Consider the following 27,426-nt stretch of genomic DNA (forward strand, 5'->3'; position numbering starts at 1 on the left):
GAAAAATCTCACAACTTTGCCTTTTGAATCGCCCAAATCGGTTGAGAGATGAGAGAGTTATGAGGGTTTGAAGTTTTGGAAAATGTTGCTGATAAATCTGCATTTATAGCAGATTTTCTGCAACTTTTTTTTTTCCAAAATTAGAAACTCCGACGGGGTGCTCCGATCTCGTTCGGAATCCTGTGTATGCAAACGAGATATGCAACCATATCAAATTCGACATTCCAGACTCAACGACGCAGTCAAAATTTTCATCAGAGGTCATTTCGATAAAAAGTGGGTCCCACTTCCAAAAGTCATTTTAAGTCAAAACCCACAAAAGGGCTCGGAAAGATATCGAAAACCTCCAGACACAAAAGAAGGGTCAATCTAGACCAAACTCGACATTTCGGAGCTAACCACGTTGACGAAATTCTCATTCGAGCGCGTTTACTCAGAATGTTGACCAAAGACAAACTTAGGCTTAAACTTAAAGTTAAAACGCCTAATCGCACCGACTCACACTGAAAACCTTGGGAGTCATGACGACCATACTACTAGCCTAAAATGACCCTTCCGGAGTTGATGGAATCGTCAGAATTGGATTCCGATGTCATCTTCTTGAACTTTTGATCGAAAATGATTGTTCAAGGTTCATAAGCTCCAAAACACAAAAACTCGCACCAAGACCAAACGAACGACCAGGTGACCGAACTGTCAGTCCCAGCAAGTCATAAATGACTTGGGGTCGCTATAGGAACGCTCTAAACGACACACAGAAGGCAAGACACAGAAATGACCAAGAGGGTCATTACACTACTTATAGCCTTGCTCCCCCATAACAGATTCAAACTTTTTGTACCACTGTCTAAGAGCTTGATTTAAGCCATAAAGACTCTTTCTGAGTTTGCACACAATTTTCTTTACCATATACTTTGAAGTCCTCAAGTTGTTCCATACAAATCTCTTCTTCTAGTTCACCGTGAAGGAAAGTCATCTTTACATCCATCTGCTCAATCTCTAAATTAAGACTAGCAGTCAAACCTAGAACTATACGAATCGAGGACATTCTCACAACAAGAGAAAATATTTCGTCAAAGTCAATACCCCTTCTTTGACCAAATCCCTTAACAACCAAGCTAGCTTTGTATCTGGGCTTTAAGTTGTGTTCTTCAACTTTAACTTTGAACATCTACTTGTTCTTCAAAGCTCTCATGTCCTTAGGCAATTTTACCAACTCATAAGTGTGGTTCTCATGCAGACACTTCATCTCATCTTGCATAACTTCAATCCATTGATCCTTGTGCCTATCTTCCATGGCGTCCTCATAATATTCAGGTTCTCCCCCGTCAATAAGTAGCACATACTCATTGGGTGAATAATGAGAGGAAGGAACCCGTTGTCCTGTGGACCTCCTAAGCAGAATATTTGATTCGTCCACAACTTCATGAGCAAGAGGATCATCAATAAAAATATCATTGTTATTATTAACATTAACATGTTGATTCGATACATAATTATGGGTGTCACCGTGATCATCAAGCCCAACAACATCATGCATACTTGTGTGAGGAACTTCATCTAGATGAACTATGTCATCAAAAATTGAAGATTCTAGCTTCTCCACTTTGTCAATATCTTCAATTGTTTGATTCTCCATGAAAATAATATCACGGCTTCTCGCTAGTTTCTTCTCAATTGGATCATATAACATGTAATCAAATTCATCAAGGCCATATCCAATGAAGATGCACTGTCTTGTCTTGGCATTTAACTTTGACCTCTCATCTTTCGGCACATGTACAAAAACTTTACAACCAAATACTCTCAAATGGTCATAGGAAACATCATTTTCATGCCAAACTAAGTACATGGTTGTTATTGGTCTTGTCAGGTAGGTAGGGTTGAATAGTTGATTGTCAATGAGCTTAAAAATAAATATCCACGCAATTATGAATTTGACTCCAGATAATTTTAAATTGAATTAAATTTTTACTCATTCAAGCATAATTCATTTTAAAATAATTGTTAGCTTAGTCTAATGTAATTGTGAAATTCAACTCACTTTTCATCGTCGCTAAATCAGAGGTTTCACCCAAATATTTTCATCGTACTTAATAGGATAGAGGCTCGAATCAAGGTTAGGATTCGAGTCTCAAATCCCGAATTGGGATTGAGTCTCGAATCAGGGTTGACTCTTGGTTGGGGTCAGGTCGTCCTTGGTCTCGTGTTCTCGGGTCAAGGTGTCTCGAGTCTCGGGGGTCTTAGGTTAGGATCGGTTCTTGAATCCCCGAATCAAGATCAAGTCTCGATTGAAAATTTACATTTTACATATTATTTTACGTATAATATTACAAAATTATGTTGAAGAGTTATCGCTCTCAACCACATTCACCATATCAACACAAACAGAAGTCGTAGTCCAGTATAGACCACGACGATTGTTACCACGAGCCACAACCAAGGAACCCTTAATGAGCTTCCATTTTTCATCACCATTGGTACTAACATATTCTTGATCATCCAAAACACCAACAGAAATCAGGTGCAGATGAACATCAGGAGCATGTTTCACATTGTTCAAAACTAGTTTAGTTCCAACACTAGTTTCCAAACAAATTGTACCAATACCAACCACCCTAGAAATAGTCTCATTACCCACACTCAAGGTTCCAAAATCACCAGGTGTATAAGAAGAGAAAAAATCCTTCATTGATGTCACGTGTGATGCGGCACCAGTGTCCATAACCTAGCTTGACTCATCACAAACAATATTTATCATATCCACATCAAGGACAGTAACAAGATCTTAGGTGGTGATGGTGGCTATGCAATTTTCATTGTCATCTTCTTTAGTTTTCTCTTTGTTTTTATCTCCCTCTTCAACTTCCTGCAGAACTTCTTTATGTGCCCTTTCATGCCACAATGATAGTACTCAATATTCTTAAGTCTGCCTCTGAATTTGCTCCTATTTTGTTCTCTATTCTGAGAACCATGAGTTTTGTTTCTCCTCCTAGGGCTAGTCACTAGAACATCCGACGAAGAAGAACCCCAGATTTTCTTTTCATCTCTTTGTTCAAGACACTACTCTTGGCGGAATCCATAGAGATCACACCATCCGGAGTAGAATTTGACAATAAAGTTCTAAATGTTTCCCAAGAGTCTAGTAGGGAACCAAGTAGAAGTAAGCCTTGAAATTCTTCATTAAATTTGATGGCCATAGCAGATAATTGGTTCATGATCCCTTGAAAATTATTCAGATGGTCTATCATCGGAGAACTACCATGATACTTTAAACTCAACATCTGCTTTATTTAAGACATTTTGTTATTGCCAGTCTTTCGAGCGTACAAAATTTCAAGATGCTCTCATAAGGTTCGAGCATGTGTCTCCCCAGAAATATGGTTTAACACATTATCGTCAATCCATTGCCTAATGAATTCACAAACCTGTCTGTGTAACAGATTTCACTCTTCATCTGTTTTATTATAGGGGTTTACAGTGGTAAAGACTGATTTGTAAAAATTCTTGACACAAATCAGATATTTCATTTTCTCCTTCCAAATGGCATAATTAACACCATTCAAAGTAATCATTCTACTTGTGTTGAGTTTCATCGTTTTCTCAACAAAAAGTATAGTTATTGCAAACCAAAGTAAATCTTTTCTGATGTGAAAGTTTAGAATGTGCTGCAACCACATAGAATACTCAGATACAACTTTGGCTCTAATATCAGTTTGTTGGAAAAACGCGAACTAACACCAATATATATATGGTCAAAATAATGGAAATAAAATGAAAAAATAATGATACCAAAATTTTTACGTGGAAACTCTTTTAAATAAGGAAAAAACCAAAGGCCAAGAGGAGCAACTGATATCACTATAGCAATAATTTTTTACACTGTGTAGTCATGATTACAATATTCAAAATGACTACTAGACACTCAAAAAGGAATAACACTCTTTTGATTTTTCACCTTACTAAAAATATCGCTAATACCTTATTTTTCTTCACAGACTATTTTTCTTATATAGTATATGGAATACCTCACTTTGTTCTCAAAAAAAATATTTTTTTTCTCTCTGACTTGATGTATCTTGAACTGATGAGTTGATGACCCTTATATAGAAGAAATTTGCAATTGTAAATTTCAACACTATTCACAATATGTTAAAGTTGTGCCATCGAAAGTTTTTAATTGTTGTGTTTCTCAACATTTGCTGCAATGGCAAATTTGCCAACTTTGCCAACCATTGACAATGCATGCAGCAATTGTTGAAGTCAATAATGGGGCTGGACCTCACAAATCTCCCCCTCCAGTTCCATTCACAATAAGAATATATTTTTACCTTCTTTAGAGAGAGCTCATACTCACTTACTCTGATACCAGTCTGTTGGGAAAACACGGACTAACAAAAAATATATATGATCAAAATAATGAAAATAAAATGGGAAAATAATGACACAATTTTTTTTACGTGGAAATCCTTTTTAAATGAGGGAAAAACCACGAGCCAAGAAGAGCAACTAATATCACTATAGCAAGGAATTTTTACATTGTGTAGTCACGAATACAATATTCAAAATGACTACTACACACTCAAAAGTAATAACACTCTTTTGATTTTCCACCTTACTAAAAATTATCGCTCACACTCTATTTTTCTTCACAGACTATTTTCTTGTATAGTCCATGAAAACCTCACAACTCTCTATATTTTTCTTTCTCTGTGAATTGGTGTATTCTATAAATGAACTTCTTTTATTAGGGCTGGGCATAAACACCGAGAAACCAAAACACCGAACCGAATCAAATTATTTAGTATTTTGGTTTTGGTATTTCGGTTTTTGGTTCGATATTCGGTATATATTTTCGTATTTTTTATTTTGGTATGTAATTTTGTATTATTCGATATTTTGGTTTACCGAAATATATTATATTGTATTTATAATATTATTAATATTAAATAATAAATAGGCAAAATTAGGTCAAACTTTTCACTTTTCGTAGCAGCCACACATCACTCATCAGTCACTTCCCACGTTAGTTTTCACTTTTCAGCTTCCAGCTTTCCAGTTCGACAGTTTCACTTCCCACGTCTTCCGGCGACCAATCGATCAATAACAAGCCAACGATCGGCCGACCAGCACGCGGGCAGCGCGCAACACTGTAGCAGGCCAACACGCAAGCAACACGCAGCTGCAGCAGGCTAGCATGCACCATGCAGTAGCGACCAACATCACGCAGTAGCCGATCGTCGACCACCATCGATCGACCAACTACTGTAACAAAAAATCGAAATAATATAAATCAAACCGAAATAATTTGGTTTAAAAATAAAAAAAGATGTAAAAGCTTTAAAGAAATTGGGGCCACCAATAAAAAGATCAAAAAAGAAAGAAAATTGAAATAATTAATATATTAAAAACCATAATACATAATTATATAATGACCAAGAAAATAGTGTCATGTGTTGAAATTCGTCATTTTCACATATAATTCTTTCTTCGCACGCATCTTAAGGAAGGTGAAGACACTTTCTTTGTCATGTCACATTCTAAGGGGGTATTAATATCACTTTGAATAAGATTAGGTGTGTAATAAATCGTCACAATAGTTTGAGCGTGTAACTGACTTTTCGACATAAGTTTAGGGAGGAATTTAAGTTTTTTCCCTTCTTTAAATGATAATCAACTTAAAGTTCACGATTGGATTATTAATGTCTGCAGATTTGAATTTTGTCGTAGTTTTTCCTCGAAGTGAGGCTTTGATTGATTTCATGGCTGGTGAAAGTGCAATTGGTAATTATTTCAGTGCAACAACTAAAACGCCAGCCAGGGACAACCTACTTCACATTTCAAATATAAATAGTTGGGATAAGGGTCTGAAAAATACCCCAACTTTGGTCGAATTTGCTGTTGCAATACTAAACTTTCATGAGGACCTATTACCTCCCTAGACTATTTGATACCGTATTTTAAACATATATATTTGCCCACGTGGGCATAAAAAATAATGCAAAATTATAAATAGTAATGTGTCCATGTGGGCACATATATACCTTTAAAATACACTATTAAATAGTTCAGGGTAAAAAATATGGTATTAAATAGTCTAAGGAGGTAATAGGTCCTTATGAAAGTTTATTATCGCAACAGTAAATCCGACCAAAGTTGGAATATTTTTCAGACCATTATCCCTAAATAGTTTATGTATTGTCTTCTTTTTTCCAGCTTTCAAGCAAAAAGATTAAGAAGTTACCATGTCGATGTTGAACAGTGTATTTTTATCAATTTTTTTACGATTTGAATGAAAGAAACATGAGAATCGGTGACCCGGAGTTATGAATTGACACATATACACAAAATTTCTCTCTCTTATATTTCATACCAAATTTACTTTAGGATCATCACATCAGAGAAAAATAGAGTTGTTTTTTTTTATGTTTTTTTAGAATTTCCTTTTTTTTATTCTATTTTTTTTCAAAATTGTTGTAGTATTATTTTTGAATTTGTCAAAAGTTGCTTGGACTCAGAGGAGAGTGTTCGATATAGGTGAGGATTAGCATCACGCAACAGCCGACCGACAACCACTAGCGATCAACCGGCGACTATAACAAAAGACTGAAGTAACATAAACCGAACCGAACTGAAATAACTTGATTCGGTGTTCGATACACGTGGTACAAGAATCGAAAATCAAAAAAACTAGAAAAAAAATTAAAACTGAACCGAATTATCGAATGCCCAGCCATACCTTTTATAGAAGAAATTTACAGCTAATGATGTTACCAATGACATCATGAAAATACTAAATTTTCAAACTTTGCAACTATGTAGTTATCTTGGTAAGATTTAGTTGGTATGTAGTTGTACCAAAGTAAGACTTTAATAAAATGGGGTTGAAACCCCACACTAAATTGATATAATAATAATTCTAAGTTGTTAGATTTTACTTTATAGCATAGAATTTCTTCTCTTTAGCATGAATCATGTTGAATTGAGCCAAATTGACGAGTGAAGAAAATCCTAACTTGATGGTTTAAGCGATGAAAAATGGTAAACTCAATGGAGAAGTAGAGTTTTACAAATTTAAATTTGGTGTCATATGTAAGCAATTTAATTTCTTTAAAGGGAAAAGGCATAAATTATCCCCTGAACTTGTGCCGAAAAGTCAGTTACACGCTCAAACTATTGTGGCGACCTATTACACACCTAATCTTGTTCAAAGTGATATTAATACCCCCTACCGAAGACAATTTCAATTTTGTGCAAAAAAGTATTGTACACGCATTTTCACACATAAATAATATTATTTAAAATTTTTAAAACCTTTTTCCTTGATATTTTCTTTAACTTTTGCAAGAAATAAAAAATCTGGGCATCTTCCTTCTCTCACCATACATATCTCTTTTTAAAATCTAGTTCTTCGTCCTTCTCCATTGTTCATAAATTGAAGAGAAAAATAAAATTTTGAAGAGAAAATAGGAGTCAGAAAGTCGATTATGAAGTATAGAGATGTTGACGGCGGTGATAGGCGATGGGCAACACCATTATGGCCGATAGAACAAATAAAAAATTTTCAGATCTATATTTTTTTTAAAAAAATCTTGATAAGTATGTATGTAAATCAAGCATTTCATTAGTATTTTTTGTGTGTAATTGATTAATCAAATATGATATTGATGATATGAGACATAAAAATAACATTGTGGTGGTTGTTGGTAGTTCTCCGGCGAGAATAAAGAAGACAAAGATTGAGAAATCATTTTCTTCGGTAAACTTTTAAAAAAATTAGACAATATAATCATGAATTTTATGCATAAATATCATAAAATTTTCAAGAGAAATTATTATCTTTCTCATGATTTTTTTTTTCCGGTGATCTTCTCCGGCAAATCCTTCGGCGAGTTCGAACAAAAAAATCATGAACTTTAAGTTGAAAATTATTGACTTTTCGATGAAAGTCATCATCTTCTCCACCCCTTTCTATTTTAAGAGTTCCTTTTTATGGGTAGAGTGTTGGATTTGCTTCCATCAAATAATCAATGGCGATAAATACAATGATTCCTTAAGAAGAAGAAGAAGAACTCAAAATAAAAAAAGATGTAAAAGCTTTAAAGAAATTGGGGCCACCAATAAAAAGATCAAAAAAGAAAGAAAATTGAAATAATTAATATATTAAAAATCATAATACATAATTATATAATGACCAATAAAATAGTGTCATATGTTGAAATTCGTCATTTTCACATATATTTTTTTCTTCTCACGCACCTTAAGGAAGGTGAAGACACTTTCTTTGTCATGTCACGTTCTAAGGGGGTATTAATATCACTTTGAATAAGATTAGGTGTGTAATAAGTCGTCACAATAGTTTGAACGTGTAACTGACTTTTTGACATAAGTTTAGGGAGGAATTTATGTTTTTTCCCTTCTTTAAATGATAATCAACTTAAAGTTCATGATTGGATTATTAATGCCTGCAGATTTGAATTTTGTCATAGTTTTTCCTCGAAGCAAGGCTTTGATTGATTTCATGGCTGGTGAAAGTGCAACTGGTAATTATTTCAATGTAACAACTAAAACGCCAGCCAGGGACAACTTACTTCACATTTCAAATATAAATAGTTTATTTATTGTCTTCTTTTTTTTCCAGCTTTCAAGCAAAAAGATTAAGAAGTTACCATGTCAATGTTGAACAGTGTATTTTGTCATTTTTTTTACAATTTGAATGAAAGAAACATGAGAATCGATAACCCGGAGTTATGCATTGACACAAATACACAAAAATTCTCTCTCTTATATCTCATACTAAATTTACTTCAGGATCATCACATTAGAGAAAAATAAAGTTGTTTTTATGTTTTTTTAGAATTTCCTTTTTTTTTTGTTATTCTATTTTTTTTTCAAAATTGTTGCAGCATTATTTTTGAATTTGTCAAAAGTTGCTTGGACTCAGAGGAGGGTGTTCGATACGGGTGCAGATTAGCATGTCAACTCTTTTATGACCTAATTTTTAAAATCCGAAGATATGAGTGTAGATACGAATATGGATATAGAGACTCGACAAAAAAACACTAAAAATCTAAAAAATAGCTATAAAAATATAGATAAATATGAGACATTATGGAAACCTAAATTAGATGCATCGAACCTAATATTTGGAATTAATGTTATAATATTATTTGTCATTTAAATAAATATTGTATCTATTTTGACGTTTATTATTATTTTACATATATTTGTTTTTTTATATAAAATTTATAATGTACTTTCAGAGGGACCTGGTCTAATTTCAATTTAAATAATACTTTGATTTAAATGGAAATGATTTTTCATTTTAATAAGGAGAACTTACATAAATTCTATTAGTTTAGAAACTAATTGCATAAATACATTCTAATTTGCAATATTATGTATTTTAACATATTTTGATGCATCCAAATACATTCAAATACATGTATCTCTGAATAAATAGGATTAAAACTAAATGTAATTTTTTATTCTAGATACAAAGTTATAGTTATCAGGACAAATATCTTCGGAGAAAAAGCCCAAAATAATCCCTCATTTTTGGGTTAAGACTCAAAGTCATCCTTGAGTTTTCACATGCAGCATTAATAGTCCCTCATGTTTGCAATATTGGTGCATTTTTGGTCCTCCTTCAAAATTTTGCCTATTTTTTAACATTGATTTTATCCATAATTTATGTATGTTGTTTAATCGTCATTTTATATTTTTAATAGAAATAATGACTCCATGTGATAGATTGTGAGAAGAAAAACACCTTGTTTTGTTTAGTAAAAATCATATTGTAAGTAAAGTCGAGAGGTTCATCACAATGATTTCACGTGCAATAGTACAAATTTTTCTTTTCTTGCAATGTCATATGTTAAAATGCTCTTAGTTTAGATGCAGTAATATTTCTACTGAACAGAACAAGGTGTTCTTCTTCTCACCTTCTCTCACATAGAATTATTATTTCTATTAAATATATAAAAAGACGATGAGACATTCCTTACATAAAATTATGGACAAAATTAATGTTAAAAAATGGGAAAATGCATAAGTACCCCCCAGCCTATGCCCGAAATCCTAGAGACACACCTAACCTTTACTAAGGTCCTATTACTCCCGAACTTAGTTTATCTATAATATTCTACCCCTTTTTGGCCTACGTGACACTATCTTTGAAAATATTGTCAACATGCGCTGGGCCCACAAGATAGTGCCACGTAGGCCAAAAAGGGGTAGAATATTACATATAAAATAAGTTCGGGGGGTTAATAGGACCTTAGTAAAGCTTAGGTGTGTCTCTGGGATTTCGGGCATAGGCTGGGGGGTACTTATGCATTTTCCCTTAAAAAATAGGCAAAAGTTTAGGAAAAGACCAAAAGTGCACCAATATTATAAACATGAGGGATTATTAGTGCTTCACGTGAAAACTTAAGAATGATTTTGAGTCTTAATTCAAAGATGAAGGACTATTTTGGGCCTTCTCTCAATCTCGTCGCCTCTCTCCCATTTCGCTCACCAAATAGGGCCCAAAATCATGGCCGACCCGGCCCACACCCTTTCTCCAAACCCCCATGCCCGTTCCAAAACGGCGCGGCATTTCTTCCGTCTCGGAATTCAAACAGCAAAGATTCTACAAACTCCTTGATGATATTAATACTCTAATTTACCCACAAAAAAAGCTTCAAAGCAGACACAGGACCGGTATATAGCAGCAAAATTGAAGGTATTTTGTTTCAATCTATTCAAATCTTTACTCTGAGATATCAAAATTTTAGTTTTTACTAAAGTTTTCCTGCTTTGTAATTCAAGAGATTTTAGTTGAGAATGTGCTTTGACTGGTTATGTGAAGGTTAAATTGGACTCAATATACGCTCCAAGTCGATGGACTCCTGAATGTAATGATCTCCCTCCCTGCCGCTGCTGCTGCCTAATGGACGACGTTGATCGCTTATTTGAATGCTTCAAATGCGGCATTTCTCCCCCTCGTAATCGCTCTTCCCTTTTACACTTCAATTATTTAAAACTTCTTTTTTTTTGTTTCCTCCCTTTTTCCATTTGAAGAACAACATTTTGATGCCAAAAATAAAATAAAATGACTTGTTTGATATTTTTCCTAGTTGTAAAAAGTTTGTCTTTCTCAAAATTTGATCTTTTTTAAGTTTACTGTTGCATGACTAGCCAAAGGGTTGTTTTGAACTGCCTAAGATCTGTGTTTACCATTTTTTCGGAGTAATATCTGTAAATTACGTGTCTGAAATGCTTACAAGACTTGAATTTTGACCATGGTCTATTTATAAAAAAATGGGGCTCAATAGCTGGTAAGAAAACTGCTCCAGTTCAGCAGCAAAATTTGGCAAGTCTTAGAATATGGAACCCAGCTAGTGTGGAATTAAAGCCAAGCAATGTTATAAGAACATAAGTAATGCCTTAATGGTAAGTTGTAAACAAAATAATAGGAGGCACAAATTTAACCAATGTGACTTACATCAACAAGCGGAGAGAGCAAATTTACTCTAACAACTGTACACAAAAGGGAGTACCAAATTAGAGACAGAACTCTAATTAATCACAAAAATATATTCCAAGCGAATACCTCACAAGTATCACTCACAAAGAAGAGTTTCTCTCAAAAGTGTTTCCCAACTCAAACTCCATGGAATGTACTAAGCTTTCTATTAAAAAGAATACTCAAGATGAGTTTCTGACAATTTGGGGGATGATTCAAATGAAGGAAGAAGAACAATATTTATAGGGAAAATACTTGGTCTGCAAATAAAGAAAAAGAATGAAAGAAAATACTTTTGTTCTTTGGCTCCAAGAAATTTTACTTTGGTTCCAAGAACAATTGGTTGGCCCCATCACAAGTATTTTGCATATAGCCAAATTTTGGTCATATCTTATGGAAAGAATCAAAGCTTAACTTTTTACATATCGTGCTGTTTAGTGTGGTTTCTTTGTGATCTTAGGCCATAAAAGAAAAAAATAGAAAATATTTTAAAGTGCACCCCAACTATTCCTTCAGTAGTTGTTTGACCACATTTTAAGTGAACTTTAATTTTGATATTTCTCTATTATGTGGTTGTTAATTGTTTCTTATACAAATTTTAGAATCAGCGATAAGAGAAAGGAAAAAGGGAAAGCAGACAGTGAAGCAAAATGATACATTGGAAAAGCTATCAACATCTTCTGATATCTTTTCATCAAGATCAAAGGGAAAGGTCCAAAATGCAACAGATGTTGAGCTCTGCCTACAAAATGTACATATTGCTTTTGTTCCTTTTATATGTTTCATTTTATCAAACTTTCATGGCTTCTTTTTCTTTCGCATTGATAATAAGCTTTACTTTCTTAATTCACGTAGTTTCTTAAATTGTATTTACAAGTACTATTTTTCAAGCACATCCCGTACCGGTGGAAACTACTAACTGAAATTCGAAGATTCTTCTTGTAGACCAGTTCATCAACAACAAAGATACAAAGTCTTAAGAAGGGATCACAGTTCTCTCCCCTTGTGTTTTATGGTTCTCCACATGGAGTTCCTCCAAAAAGACCAGCTCGTTTGTTGCGGCTGTTGAATGAAATCCGTGTAGATTTTAACGAGCAAAATAAATTAAGGTAATTGAAAATGATTTTTTATCAATTTTACCCACTAGTGATGGTCATGCATTTTGCTTTTATTTTTTGAAAAAAAGTGTTCTTCCCTGTGTTTAACCAGTCAAGATATATGGGCCACATTTCCAAGGCAAGATGAAGCGATGAAGTATGCAAAAGAGCAAACTGATGCTCGTGTTTTCAGTTACCAGGATCATGTGAATGGTCAAAGAAGATTCCTCGTGTCCACATATAAAGAGTTCTGGAGAAGGTGAGTCTTCTTGGCTCTATCTGCATTAAATTATGTAAAAAGATTATACTTCCCCATGTCCTGAACTTTCTTTGTGTTTATAATTTTGATTAGGTACAAAACTATGAATCCTAAATTTCGGCACCACTATGAAGTTATCCAGGAGGTAATCTTTTGTAGTTTTCGTGTCAAAACAATAAGGAAGTGCATAGATATGAAATTTATTATCAGGTGCTGCTGCTGATAAATATAACTAGGGATCACAGTAAAGAAGTACATAGGAGGTAATCTTTTGTAGTTTTCTTGTTAAAACAATAAAGAATTACGTATCTTCAAGTGAAGTGCATCAAGGATGAGGAAGAAAAGATGTTGGTTGAAGAGACCCTTATTAGACGAAGATGACAATCATACTTCCATAACACTCGAACGAAGAAGGGGATAGTGCCATTGTGCAGGGTGATTTAGAGCACCTAAGAGACATCAGGATTTTGGGTATTGTAGGTGTATTAAAGTTGAGGATGTTAAGTGTGCTATTAGTAGGATGAATAGGGGAAACGATTAAACCAGATTGGATTCTGGTGGAGTTTTTGAAGAGCACAAACATGAAAGGTACGGAGTGGTTAACTGAGTTGTTTAATGCCATCATTTTTAAGATGACAACAATGCTCGAAGAACAATGGTTCTGTTATACAAGAGCAAGGGTGATATCCAAAACTGTAACGGTTGAGAATATTATTAAATAGTAAAAGTGTGCTCTCTCTAACAGCTTAAGCTTTTAGATGAGATGGTCACACACTTCAACATGGTATCAGAGCAGGCAGAGGTACTGAGATCGAATCTCACCACCACCCAAATAAAAAAGAACTTCCACATGCTTGGTCCAAGGAAAAAAAATCATGCCTGCACGTGAGGGGGCGTGTTGAGAATATTATTAAATAGTAAAAGTGTGCTCTCTAACAGCTTAAACTTTTAGATGAGATGGTCACACACTTAAATAATAACAATTATAGGGGTATCAAGTTGCTAAGCCACACTATGAAAGTTTGGGAGAGGGTGGTGGAGATGTGGGTGAGGAGAGGTGTGCCCATTTTCGAGAACTTGTTTGGATTCATGCCATGGTGATTGGCTACAAAAGCTATCTATCTTGTGAGGAGACTGGTGCAGAATGCAAGGAAAGAAGGTACTTATATAGGTTGTTTATTGGCCTTGAAAAGTCCTACGATAAAGTCCTATGTGAAGTCTTCTCGAGATGTCGGGATGCTTGAAGTATACTAGTGGCTTAAATTAGGGCGATAAATGATATGTATAATGAATCCAAGACTCGGGATAGAATGGTGGGAGGACACTCGGTGCACTTCCCAGATGGATGAATTGACGAGGGATATTCAAGATGAGGTGCCATGGTGTATGTTATTTGGGTCTCTAATCCAGGGAAGTGGGGACATGGATGATGATGTCACACATCGTATTGGTGCGACATGGATGAAGTGGAGGCTTGCCACCGGAGTCTTGTGTGATAAAAAATATCACCTAAACTTAAAAGTAAGTTTTTTAAAGTAGTGGTTATACTGACTTTATTGCATGGGGTGGAGTGCTGACAATTCAAAAACTCCAATGTTTCAAAGATGCACGTTGCGAAAATTAGGATTAAAGGTAAGTTTATAAAGTAGTGGTTGGACTGACTTTGTTGTATGGGCAGAGTGCTGACAATTCAGAAACTCCCGCGTTTTGAAGCTGCAAGTTGTGGAAATGAGGATGTTGAGATAGATAGTGATAAGATTAAGAATGAGGATATTGGGACAAGGTGAGAGTGACCTCCGTTGTCGACAAGACAGGGGAAGCGAGATTGAGATTGTTAAGGAAATACACAAATGCCCTAGTGAGGAGGTGCGAGGGGTTAGATGTAGTGGGTACCGGGAAAGGTAGAGGTAGGTCGAAAAAATATTGGGGCCTCTCTGCCTCTCCACAAGGTAGGGGTAAGGTCTGTGTACACTCTATCCTCCCAAGACCCCACTTGTGAGGTTTCTCTGGGTATGTCGTTTGTATAGTAATCCAGGAGGTAACGTTTTGTAATTTTATCACCACTATGGAATGATTTAGTGAAAGTCCCTTCAAGAATCTTTTGAACTTCCCTTGATTGTCACATGATGAATTCTGTGCACTTTTATATCAAAAGATTACTTGGGATTTTAGTATACTAGCTTTGTATGTGTGTGTGAGAGAGAGATGCCGCCTTTATCTGATTAATAAAAAAGAGAGCCGCTACAGATATCAAACTGTTATATCTTATTTTCAGGGACTGCCATGCCATCTCTACTTTGATCTGGAGTTCAACAAGAGAGAGAATGCGGATAAAAATGAAGATGAAATGGTTGACCTTCTTATACAGGTCATCTTTGATGCAGTCAAGGAAAAGTACAGTCTTGAAGGAAACAATGATTGGGTTGTGGAGCTCGATTCCTCCAATGCAGGTAGGATGTTTAATGGACGGTTTTATCTAGTATTTCATCTGCGCGCAGTATGTTGTCGATATGATATGTAGGTATGCATGTTTATATTATTGTTTGTATATATGTATTTTATTAGTGAACAACCAGCCCATTGACTCCCACTGTTGCACAAGTACTTTTCTCACTATAGCCTAGTGTATGGTGTGAAACATGTTCGTTTACTCATTTCTGTCTACTCATTTCTTCGGTAATAAGCCAGAATATCTGGTGTGAAAGCCTAGTAAAGTGTATTTTTTTTTTTAATTCAACTCATATGTTTATGCAAGTGAAATTAGGATTCCACTGTCCAATATGGCAAAGAGAACTTATTTGACTAAAGTGGAACACTGGGATGGGCTGTTCGTTTGGTAATAAGCCAGAATATCTGGTATGAAAACCTAGTAAAGTGTAACTTTTTTTAAAATTCAACTCATATTTATGCAAATGAAATTAGGATTCCACTGGCCAATATCGCAAAGTGAACTTATTACAGTTATTAGACTAAAGTGGAACACTGAGATGGGTTGTGATGCACCAATGTGTCACTGTAATATTTGTCCACTTGCTTGTCCCTTGCTCTGACTTGCTTTATCACCTGCATCATTATTTGTAACTAATGAATACCTCTGTGAAACAGAAAAGAAAATGAGAGGAACTCAACTTGATTATTCCCCAAGGTTTTTGGGGTTTAAATATCTACATTTACATGTCCTAAAAAGGAAAGAAAATCAATACCTAATTACAATTTGAGTATTTCTTTTAACGAATTATGCTACCTACTATAATTATACATATTCTAGGATATTCACAGAGCTTCCAACATTCCCCTGCAAGCCGGTCTGGACCGTTGGCCCAGGCTCCCAATGGTCAGAAATCTGATTTCTCTTTTTAAAAATTAAAAATAGAAAATAAATGTTACCGTTAAACTAGGCCGGTCTGGTTAACTGATTGTGTGGCTGATTAAACATTACCAGGTTTACCAATTACCCAAATTAACTCGTGCAGGTCTGGTTCTTAGCGTAACCCAGCTCAACCTTGCCCCCTCTACCTAGGCCGGTCCAGTCTGGGCAAAAATCGGTCCTCTAATGTTGTTGGCCTTAACCAAGCTCTGATACCATGTGAAATGGAAGAGAAAATGCAAGGAATTCAACTTGATTATTCCCTCAAGCTATTGGGGTTTAAATAACTACGTTTACATGTCCTAACAAGGGAAGGGAATTATTACCTAATTACAATAGAAGTAAATTAAGCTTTCTACTATAATTACACATGTTCTAGAATATTTACCAAGATTCTAACCTCTGAAATAGGCTTGTAGATGTTCATATTGAAGAATAACTCTCTTCAACACACCTAACTCTTGTGAAACTTGGGACCTCTTTCCTTATTTATTTCCCAACTTGATTTTCTTATGTGGTATTCACAGGAAAATGTTCTCTTTTTGTGGAACGACTTTTCATTAGATCTTATGCTGATTTTCAATATCCCAGGATCCTACTGTTGATGCACTAAAGCAAAATCTGCATTTAGAACAGGAAGCAGTTTTAGCAGATATGATTATTTTGTAGATGAAGTTTCTTTTGGTGGATCAAATGGGGCACACAATTTGGTTAGGAACTGCAGTAACTAATAGTATATGGGAGAACTATCACATGATCTGATGCAGAATACTTCTTTGCTATATCAATACGATTGTACTACAACTTTTCTACGTTGTAGTAATCAATATTAATGTAAAGCTTTGCTGGCAGAAAAATTTTCTCGTCATTTAATAATCCGATTTCCGAAAGCTGCTTTCAAGGACAACTCGCATGCAGGTGCATTTGTTACAGAGGTATCATACACATCGGTTCCTCCCACTTAGGTCCTGTTTAATTTCAATTTATCATTTCGTGCAGGTCATAATTTTTAGGTGTTCACTTGTGTCTCACTATTTTTTGATTACTTCTTATGTCTAACAACATGTGCATTGTTCATATTTTTCGGAAGAATACTTCTACAAATGATTGGTCATTTTAATTTGTTTATCTTATTCTCAGTTATCAGTTTTTTTTTTTGATGAAGTGTTCTCAGTTATCAGTTTTGTGCCCTATTGTCAGATATGTTCAAGGATCAGTAGCATAAGTGAACATGATGGAAGATTTAGAAAGCTTTTTGTCTCAAAGGATTCAAGCTCAACTGATATTCCATTTCAGCTGTTTGTGGATAAAGCTGTCTACTCTAGAAATCGCTGCTTTCGCCTAGCCTTGTCGTCTAAAGCAGGGAAGAGTTCTGTGCTTCTTCCAAGTGGACGTTTTAAATGTAAGGACATGGTATGTAACTTTTTACTCTGATGGTGTTCATCACTAGGTTGATTATGTTAGTAGGTGACAATTTGTCATCTGCATAAATGTTTGTCAATTAACTAGGTGATTGTGGTAACTTGTACTGTTATATCATCTCAGATTTTAGCTATCAGAAAGATTTGTGGTAGTAAATGATGATGAGAAATGATCTGTAGCATTTAAACTTAAATGCAGCTAAAGTTAAACCACATAACTACTAGGATCATATTAACATCTTATTTAATATTGTACTAAATGTATGTATCATCGTCCCACCTGCTTACTGCTAGAAACATTCAACTGACTTTTTCTAAAGGTAATCTAACAAAAGTCTTGAATCTGCACCCAAAGGTGTGGCCTAGTGGTCAATGAAGTGGTTGAGAACCATGAGGTCTCAAGTTCAATTCTCATCGTAGAGCCGGAGACAAAACACTAGGTGATTCTTCCCATTTGTCCTAGGCTCCTAGCCTTGGTGGACAGAGCTACCTGATACCTGTTGCTGGTGGGAGGTGGCAGGTATCCCATGGAATTAGTCAAGGTGCACGAAAGCTGGCTCGGACACCATGGTCATCCAAAAAAAAAAAAAGAATACCTGAAAGTCATTGGCAGCTCTTATCAAAAGAAAAAAATTGAAAGTCAGTACAGTGGTCCTGGTTTCTTATATACCAGAAATCTCTAGTACTCAAAATAACATTGTAAATGAAAGAAAAACACAAATCAATCAAAGAACATAAAACTTTTTAACATTATGATGTAGTGTAGTGTACTCAAACAGCACCAGCTGAATGATTATTCCTTTATATTCCTCCTTTTGTTTGGGGATATCTTCTCCTTCTCTATACTGCATCAGAGTTGGAGGAGAGCAGTATAAAGTTAGACAATGGGTTATTATGTTTTATGAGATACTGGAATGTTGTTACCCTCCTTCCTTCTTTAAAAGTGCTAAATTTTACTCTTGTTTCATTTTATATGGTAATATTTGATAGGATATAGGTTTACGATGTTGATTTAACATGTGTACTATATTAATGGTAGTGGGAGGAGACACCGCTGTTTAAAATTCGAGTAGTTAAATGAATTTGAATTCTTAAAATTTTGAGCATGTGCTTAAACCTGTTATTTTTACACATAATATATACTTGTTCTAATAGCCAGCAGAAGCTGGCTTCTATAAGTGGTAGTTCATGCTCTGAGAAGAAATAAGACACCAAAATGATCAATATGTGTTGTACTCTGCATCTGATGCTCCCTGTAGTTGTACAACAAGCTTATTATTATTAATGGTATAGGTTATCGCTACAAAATATTCTAGATAAGGAAATGGGAAGTATGTCCATGGTTGTTAAAAACCATCCATGAAAACCGTTTAGTATGCTTTACATGTGATATGTGCTTGCAGTTTAACCCCCCAGACTTTTCTACTTATAACAGTCTGAGGAAGAAGTCTTTATGGCATCCTTGATTTGCAATATGGATGCTGATTTCGAGAAGCTACTGATCTGCACAGTGGATCTAGATTGTATGAAGGCCCTTCAATTTGATACAGAGGTAGTTCCTCTTCACGTACTATTTTTTGTAGCACTTGGATTTACAAATTTGTCTTTTGTGTTATGGACTTTATTTTAGCCCTTCCTAGGTTTTTATTTTCTTTGAAGCATAAAAATAAGTTCAGTAACTAATAATATGAAGTCTATTTTGAAACCAGTTGCAGTAGTCAGATTTAGAGATGTAACTGCTGCTATCATTTAGGGAAAAGCTTCAATTGATTGCACTCTAAAGGGCTCAAAATCATTTTGTATGCAGAGTACCAGGAGTTTCCGACAGCATTCTGCTGTTTCATTGAATGTTGACCTAAATGCTTGTACAAGTGATGATCCTTCAAAAACTTATTTGACGGGAAAATCACCGTTCCCATATCTGGATGTGTTTGTAGAGTCTGTTGCTTCAATTGGAAATATACCAGGTGACACCCACAACTTTCAGCTTCTTTAGAGCAGACAAACATGGATGACTTTTATTTCCTCTTCTCTTCACCCTTTTCTTTTTTGTTCACATGCGTGCCTTGTTGAATAAATTGGACTGTGCTTTCATATGAATAGTTTGCTTTTTATTTTCTGTGTTTTACGTTGTTTGTGTGTATATATTGTAATTACTCGCTGCAATTATCTCCATGTATCTTCATAGCAGGAAGTTCAATAAATGCATTAGTATATTACTAATTTAAGTGCCCATTCCTTCATGTTACAGTTTTGCAAGAACACCTTGCAAATTGTGAATGCCTTCCTTCTCTTTCTTGTCTTTTTTTTTTTATTAGATAGGAGAGAGAGTGTTCAGGGGGTATTTCCTAGGTCCCCACCATTATTTTGATTGGCTACTGATTTTGACTGTTATCAGAGTACTAGTTGCTTCTCTCTCTTTTCTTTTGTACTTTGATGGGTCATTTGGTTCATGGACAAGTTATAGAAATATTATAACGTATGAGGATTATTATATGGTGAATTATAACCACTTGATAATTGTATTTTATAGGAAATGTTTGGTTCGTTCTATTAACATTTAGATATGATGTGTAATCATCTAAAACGTGTGTTTGGTTTGAAATTGAAAATGCTGATGCCAATCATACCCTTGGCCTAAATAAAAAGAAAAAATCCAATCTAGTTTTGGATTTTATTAAGATGTGACAAACTATTTTACTGTAACATAATCACATATTTTATGAGATATATAATTTCTTTTACTATTATAGATAATGAACACTTTTAAGGAAAACTGAAATGAGGTATAATAGATAAAATAATTCTTTTGTTCTTTTAAACTTGAAATTTATTTTGACCTCTTGTATTATTATTCCATATGAATTTCAGCATAAAATGATGCACTAATTTCAACATTATGGCGGGAACAAAACATTGTCTATAAATGCATAATTTAACACTGAACTATGGAGCATGTTTCACTCAATTTTTGGACTTAGCTGGCTCATGCCATGTAGTGTTAAAGATGCATATGAAAGCTGGAGTGCATGGAGCGTTGGCAAATCCATCTGGTTTATCTGGAGAATGGTATCTGCCTCATTTTTTTTGTCGTATTTGGACAAAAAGGAATCATAGATACTTTAATGGTATTTCAACTCCATTAAAGTTGAAACATGAGGAATTGCCGAACCAACGAAACAGTCCTTCTCCTACATTGGCATACATAGTTTCGGGCGCTTGACACTTGGACAAATGCCTTCTTGGTTAACCAAGCACTACTCCCAAAACATTTAATAACATACAACTCATTGGCCCGTTTTATAAATATTAATTGTTAATTGTGTGGCTGTTTGGCCCATAATATCCTTTATCATCAAGTCATGAAACATAAACGTAAATGAAAGCTAAGTCATGTAAATATGAATATAAATAGAATGTTTTAAAAACTCATGGATAACATGAAGACACTTGGGTACCATTATTTCATGTAAGTATGACATATAGAGAGGAAGTTCTTGAATCTAAATCATGCTCGAGTCAATACAAGGTTCAATAACATAACGTCATTGAAGTTGAATCGTAGGAGACACTAGACCTGAGTATAGTAGAAGAGTCAGGACAGGGCCTCAATGTATTGTGAAGTGGAGACCTAGTGGGAAGGTTTGCCATTTTGAATGTCTGAACTTGTATTGTGAAATGTAGCACACTCGGCAAAAGAGATGTCAATATCGTGGAATAGCACTCGTATGATAAGACATAAGATAGGCAATAAAGCTCATGAACATAGGGACATAAAACATGACATGGTAACATAGGAAAACTAAGAAACATTTATATAGTTCATTATGCATAGTATCTTTTTTAATATTTGAGATGACATCATTATCTTTTTTAGTCTCTGGGATACTATCTGCCGCATCCGGGCCTTTGTGCTTAGCACTACAATGATATAGTGGTGGAATACTATCTGCTTGTTCGGGCCTTCGTGCTTAGCACAATCATAAAATAATGGTGGAATACTATTTGTCGTATTCAAGCCCTTATGCTTAGCACAATCATAATATAAATTGGTCAAAACATGTATGTAGCCTTTCTTGTGGATCACATTACATTAACCTCTGTGGATCAGTTTTTATTCATAGTCATAGCATTATTGAATAGGTATCATTTTGACATTAGATATTTCTATAAGAGAGATGTATGAACTTGACATGGAGGCATGGTAAGTGTATAAAACAATTGTAAGACCAATAACATTATATGAGAGTGAATATTGGGCCTTTAAGGTCCAACATATCCACAAGATGAGTGTTGCAAAAATATAAATGTTAAGGTAAGTGTATGATTAGAAATGAGGACATACAAGTAAAGTTACTGACTGAAGATGAAATGATAGAGGGTCATTTGACGTGGTTTGGTCATGTTTTATGTAGATCTGCAGATACACCGTTCTGTGGTGATATCAGAATGATTGAAGGTGTTAAAAAAGGGAGACAAGATAGCTCTAAAATAACATAGAAATTATCACGAAAGACCTACAATAAAAGAAAGTTGACTCGAAAAACCTACAATATCTTAAAATCATTACTAATTTAGTGAATTTGAACACAATGAAAGAAAAAGATTTATATAGGCAGTATCAACTAGTCAGGTTTTAGTCGTTAGTCATGCTGGTAAACTTACATTAGGTCCAACTTCTAAGAGTTTTTTAAATCTTGTTACGTATTTGTATTTCTTTGGAAAATATAGATAACCTGTTAGAGAACCTAAATTTGAATGAAATGGGTTCAGAAGGAGCAATACTGAAAATGAGGATTCATATAGCCGAGACCAACTAGCTTTGGATTGAACGCTAGTAGTTGGTGCTGTGAACTACCCGTGTGCCTTGCTATGCCATGACTGTCTTCATCATTTTGATGCTTGGATGTCAAAGATAATGTTCTAGTTCCAGTTTTCTACTAGTCAATGCTTAAAAGTTGTAGCAGTCTACATGTGTCTTGAGCATGGAACCGAGTATTACTGCTTACTTTCTTTCTATTAATTTCTTTGCAGGAAAAATCCGAAGTTGGTATTGGTTCTCTGAGTTTGCATTGATGGTTTACAGCATGTCTAGGAATAGATTCTGTGAAAGAATTGGCAGACAGCATAAAAGCAATCATGGTAATGCATCACCGATATTACTTTTGCAAGGAAAAATCTTTTGGTAGTGGTCACATCTGTTTGATCTCGTGTTCTCCACTCTTTTATTTCTCATCCAAGGTCACCTTGCAGGAAATGTTTCCATTTTCACTATTGGTAACATCAGATATAGTCGTGCTCGGAGTATCTTTTACTGATTAATTTAGATAGATTCTGTGCATTGATATGCTTTTTTTTTTAATGTTGTCTCTCGCATATGGTGTCAGTTATGTACGTAGTTGATCTGCAAAGAGGTGTTTATTATCAGAAATGCTATGATCCTGATTGCAGAGGTAAATGATGGTCTTGTTTCATTCATCAGTTGAACTTTTTTGGCTAAAGAACGATGACTTGTAGCCTTTAATGATGTTAAAAGGCTATCGATCTCCCTTGCGACCTGTCCCTGATAATGTTATACCTCATTCATCCATTTCCTTCAATCTGCCTGGACATAATATGGACGAGGAGCAGCCAACTGTAACCAGTGACACAAGCATTTTCAGCAGCTGCAAGAAAGAATGGTGGCTTGAAGCCGTAAGAGTTGCAGACAGCATTGAGAATGTACAGAAAGCATTGGATCTTACTGAGGTTGTTTATCTTCACTCCAACTTCTTGTGAATATTTTTCAAATATATTTTGTTTTGTTGTTTGTAATAGTAGCTATCCCACACAGGTGACTTTTCATCATATGCTTAGATTTGTCATGAATCTCAGATCTTGGGGAAAATTGATATGATAGGATCTAAATGTGTGAAACCCAAACTTTAGGTGATACTGAAGCTCAGTAGCTGAGCAATAAAGGGTTATGTGTTTTCTCCCCTTCAGTTTAGTTCCCTTTTACTTCGCTTTGTTTTTGTAAATAGACAATATTGCAGTTTAGTTGTTCGCAGATGGTTAGTTGTTTGCCTGTGTTAGAACAGAAGACAGACTTTTGCAAGTTAACTTGCTAGTGGTAGGATTTATCAACATGGATGCAACTGTTGGATTGGGGGGTTAAAATGAGTCTCTAGTGGAATAATAGTGATGTATATTGTTTACTGAAACAAGAATTTATTTCTTCCTCTCTTACGCGAACTAGATGAATCTAACTAGCTTCTTCATTTTTGTTACTGAAAGCAGGACGAAACATGTGAAGAAGATGAGTGGTGGATGGCTGTTGAAGAGACTGCATACCAGACCGAGCTATCGTACTTTGGAAAAGCCTAGCCATTTCAGCCCTGGCAAATTGCTCAACTTGTAAACCTATCCAGGTCCAACTAGTTGGTGTTACTGGTTTTCCCAACCACATCAACAAATTGTGTTTCTCCTGTTAATTGATGACTTCTCAGTTTTGTCTACTATGCTACAAACCAGTGCATGGTGGAGTGCTACATCCCAATTTCCAAGTCTATATATCTATTTAGTAGTGTTCATGGTTTGGGTAAAAATCAATCCAAATCGACTAAATAAATCAATTTTCTTTTGGTTCGGTTCACATTTTTAAAAATTGACAATCTTTGGTTTGATTTTTGCTTTGTTAAACAAAACTGAAGAAATATTCAAACCAAACTGACAAATTATATACATATATTTTTATAATAATATATATACAAAAAAGGGTCAATATTGCCTACACCACTCTTATACCTTCTGTTACAGGTATAAAAATTGTCTCCGTAGAGATCACAAATTTCCTTTAAGAATAAACAATTCAAATTTTTAGTGACTTGATAAGTAAAGTAGGACTAATCCCTCCACCTAGGCATTGTCGACTGGGATTCACACTAAATTATAGGTCATTAATTCTCATTGATTTGTAAGCAGCCTAGTCCCAACCTGATTGAAAACCTTATTTGCGAACGCGACCACCACCACCAAACTTGAGAAATGATAAAAATTTGTGGGTCTAAATCACTTTTGAACACCTTAGAATCCGTGGAAGGCCACTAGGGGAAGGTTGGGGAACTTTTTAAAAAAAGAAGGAAAGGAGGTGATCTAAGATGGATTTGTAAGTATGCTGTTGGATATTTTAATCTCTAGCTAATTAAACAGTAGATGCACGTGAAAGCTAATTAGTTAAAAGAATATGATACTTTTCATTTCGGCTTGATTCGGAGTATGAATGTTAAACTAACTAATGTTGAACTTGAATTTGAATATAGAATTTTAAATTTTTTTTTTGAAATAAAATTACATATTTAGAAAATATATTAAAAGCACTATTAGTCACATTAATTAACAATTCAAATATTTAGAAAGTATTTAAAAAAAATATTATTTCCTCTATCTCAATTTATATGACTCACTTTTTTTTAGTACGTCTAAAAAAAATGACACATTTCTATATTTAGTAACAAATTAACTTTTGAATATCAATTTTATCCTTAATAAAATGACTTATAATCCTACAAACAAACAAAGTATTTGACTATTCTATTTAACAAATTTCGTTGTTCCTATCTCAAAATGTTATCATTTGTTGGTCGGTTTAGTTTAATCATTGATTTGGCTATTCATTGCCAAACCAAGTTGGTCATGATGATTCCCTTTTTCTTTTTGAGATCCGAGCTAAAACATAATTAAAGGGGAACAATGAAATTTCTCAAAATATCTGATATTTACATTAAAATGTGATTAAATTTGAATTCACTTTAACCGTCCTGAGGAATAAAGTGTGACAAAATTTCAAAAAGATAAAAAGCACAACGATATCAATGAACGGCAGCGGTTCTCACCAAACTCATAAATCATTTAAACACCAAAACATAAATGTACAGCTGCAAACCAAAAACTTAAAAAAAAAAGAAAAAAAAAAAAAGAAAGAAAGAGCAATATATTGCTTTTTTTCTTTCTTTATTACGTACAAAAAAAAAGGGAGCAAGTGGATTTTTAGACCCAACATAAATTCAAACAACGTACAAATCATTAATTTAGAATTTAGAAATCGCCCGATAGAGGTGTATGTTCATGGTTCATGAACACATTACTGTAGATAAGACCAGCTAACCCACCACCAACAAGTGGTCCAACCCAGTAAATCCAAATACCAGCAAAGTTTCCACTAACCACAGCAGGTCCAAATGAACGGGCTGGGTTCATTGAACCGCCAGAGAACGGGCCTGCAGCTAAAATATTAGCACCAACAATGAAACCGATAGCAATGGGTGCAATGGTACCCAATGCACCCTTCTTCGGGTCAGCTGCTGTGGCGTACACTGTGTACACCAAAGCAAATGTAATGATTATTTCCATCACCACTCCTTCAGCAGCTCCTACTCCAGCAGCCACACCGTGGATTGGAACCGCCTGATAAACAAAAGTTAATGAAAAAAATTCATGATTCACCAACTTAAATTATATGCAAATTAAAAACTTACCATTCCTCCGGTGACAACTTTGAGGAGGTAAGAAGCAACAATGGCACCCAAAAGTTGAGCAATCCAGTAAAAGAGACCGGTGAGAACGGTAATTTGGCCACCAAGAGCCAATCCGAAAGTGACAGCAGGGTTTACGTGACCACCGGAGATATTAGCAGCAATGGCAACTGCCACGAAGAGCGTGAATCCATGGCAAACTGCAACAGCTACAAGCCCAGACGGATCAAGAGCAGCATCAGCTGTCACCTTGTCTGCATTGAATACAGTACAAAATTTAGAAAGCAGAGACGGATTCAAAATTTATATGACCAAAGTATCACAAGTACAATGTATCATTAACAATAACATTTTTGTAAAAGGTGGACTTTAGGAGCAAACTATACGAATTTAATATCTTCACCTAAAAAGCAACTATAATTAACTATGCATCTAATAAGTGAAATTAGCAATAACTTAATTATATTACATGTTACGCCATGCTAAAATACACTAATGATATAATACTATGAGTGCGTAAATTAAGGAGGAAGATTGAGTTTTATTAACTGTAAGCAATAGCGGAACCAACTCCGGCGAAGACAAAGAGTAAAGTAGAGATGAATTCAGCAATGTAGGCCTTAATAGATCCTAAGCTGAATGAATCATCAAATCGTCCAAAAGCTATGCAAGGCATTTTTAAGAAACGTTTATTAAATTTTAAACGCTAAAAAAGCTTATAGGAAAATAAAACACTAGGAAAATGCTAGCTATATGCTTGCTCTCAAATGACAATATAGAAGCTCTTTCTTTGTCACATATATATACTGGGAAATACACAAATATAATATAAAGTTATTTAATAAACATAATTTGTTTTTGTTTTTCACTTCTCTTCACGTATAGTTTAGATAAGGGAATAAAGTAAGTGCATATGTGGCAACGCATATCCAATCAATTTTTTTGTTATAAATATTCCAAGCTGGCATTAACATGTTTTTAATGGAAGTGTCTGGAATATAGGCAATAATAATAATATATGCATGTGAAGTGTAGGTCCATTGTGATAGAAAAGTAATGATTAGAAAATGGAGTTGATAGGGGGCAAATTTTTTTTATTTTTCGGCTAGTGATCGATACCCATATTAGAATTCGATTAAATTTATATTAACGTTGGAAAATTTTATATTAAAGATAAAACGCTTTCTAACAAAGACAACTTTATACCTAAAAAATTTGAACCTAAGACCTCTAATTAAAAATAAAAAATATTTAACACTC

The 27,426-nt window shown here is 34.7% G+C and overlaps 2 protein-coding genes across 6 annotated transcripts in view; one reads left to right on the forward strand and one right to left on the reverse strand.

Annotated features, from left to right (window-relative positions):
- LOC125863227 (uncharacterized) overlaps positions 1 to 24,270 on the forward strand; it is a 27,475-nt gene extending 3,205 nt beyond the window's left edge. Inside the window, exons 1-15 of one of the 5 annotated variants that reach the window (XM_049543401.1) lie at positions 10,568 to 10,726; positions 10,853 to 10,988; positions 12,112 to 12,260; positions 12,455 to 12,618; positions 12,719 to 12,865; positions 12,959 to 13,010; positions 15,141 to 15,315; positions 17,085 to 17,167; positions 17,433 to 17,645; positions 19,089 to 19,205; positions 19,461 to 19,620; positions 22,688 to 22,795; positions 23,041 to 23,106; positions 23,190 to 23,401; positions 23,930 to 24,267. In XM_049543401.1, coding sequence (XP_049399358.1) covers positions 10,934 to 10,988; positions 12,112 to 12,260; positions 12,455 to 12,618; positions 12,719 to 12,865; positions 12,959 to 13,010; positions 15,141 to 15,315; positions 17,085 to 17,167; positions 17,433 to 17,645; positions 19,089 to 19,205; positions 19,461 to 19,620; positions 22,688 to 22,795; positions 23,041 to 23,106; positions 23,190 to 23,401; positions 23,930 to 24,019 — 1,791 coding nt within the window. In that variant the 5' untranslated portion in view covers positions 10,568 to 10,726; positions 10,853 to 10,933 and the 3' untranslated portion in view covers positions 24,020 to 24,267. Of the gene's footprint in view, positions 1 to 10,567; positions 10,727 to 10,852; positions 10,989 to 12,111; positions 12,261 to 12,454; positions 12,619 to 12,718; positions 12,866 to 12,958; positions 13,011 to 15,140; positions 15,316 to 17,084; positions 17,168 to 17,432; positions 17,646 to 19,088; positions 19,206 to 19,460; positions 19,621 to 22,687; positions 22,796 to 23,040; positions 23,107 to 23,189; positions 23,402 to 23,929 lie in introns of those variants that run through there. The other 4 variants (XM_049543404.1, XM_049543403.1, XM_049543405.1 and 1 more) reach the window with 4 other exon arrangements.
- A 1,250-nt stretch (positions 24,271 to 25,520) lies between these two features.
- Positions 25,521 to 26,943, reverse strand: LOC125862904 (aquaporin TIP2-1-like). The gene is made up of 3 exons (XM_049543026.1): positions 26,716 to 26,943; positions 26,170 to 26,420; positions 25,521 to 26,098 (listed from the first exon to the last, which is right to left on the reverse strand). Exons 1-3 carry the CDS (start codon positions 26,840 to 26,842, stop codon positions 25,730 to 25,732), a joined length of 747 nt encoding a protein of 248 aa, XP_049398983.1. The 5' UTR covers positions 26,843 to 26,943; the 3' UTR covers positions 25,521 to 25,729.
- Positions 26,944 to 27,426: the final 483 nt, after the last annotated feature.

Source organism: Solanum stenotomum, chromosome 4, assembly GCF_019186545.1.
Source record: "Solanum stenotomum isolate F172 chromosome 4, ASM1918654v1, whole genome shotgun sequence".
Classification (NCBI taxonomy): Eukaryota; Viridiplantae; Streptophyta; class Magnoliopsida; order Solanales; family Solanaceae; genus Solanum; species Solanum stenotomum.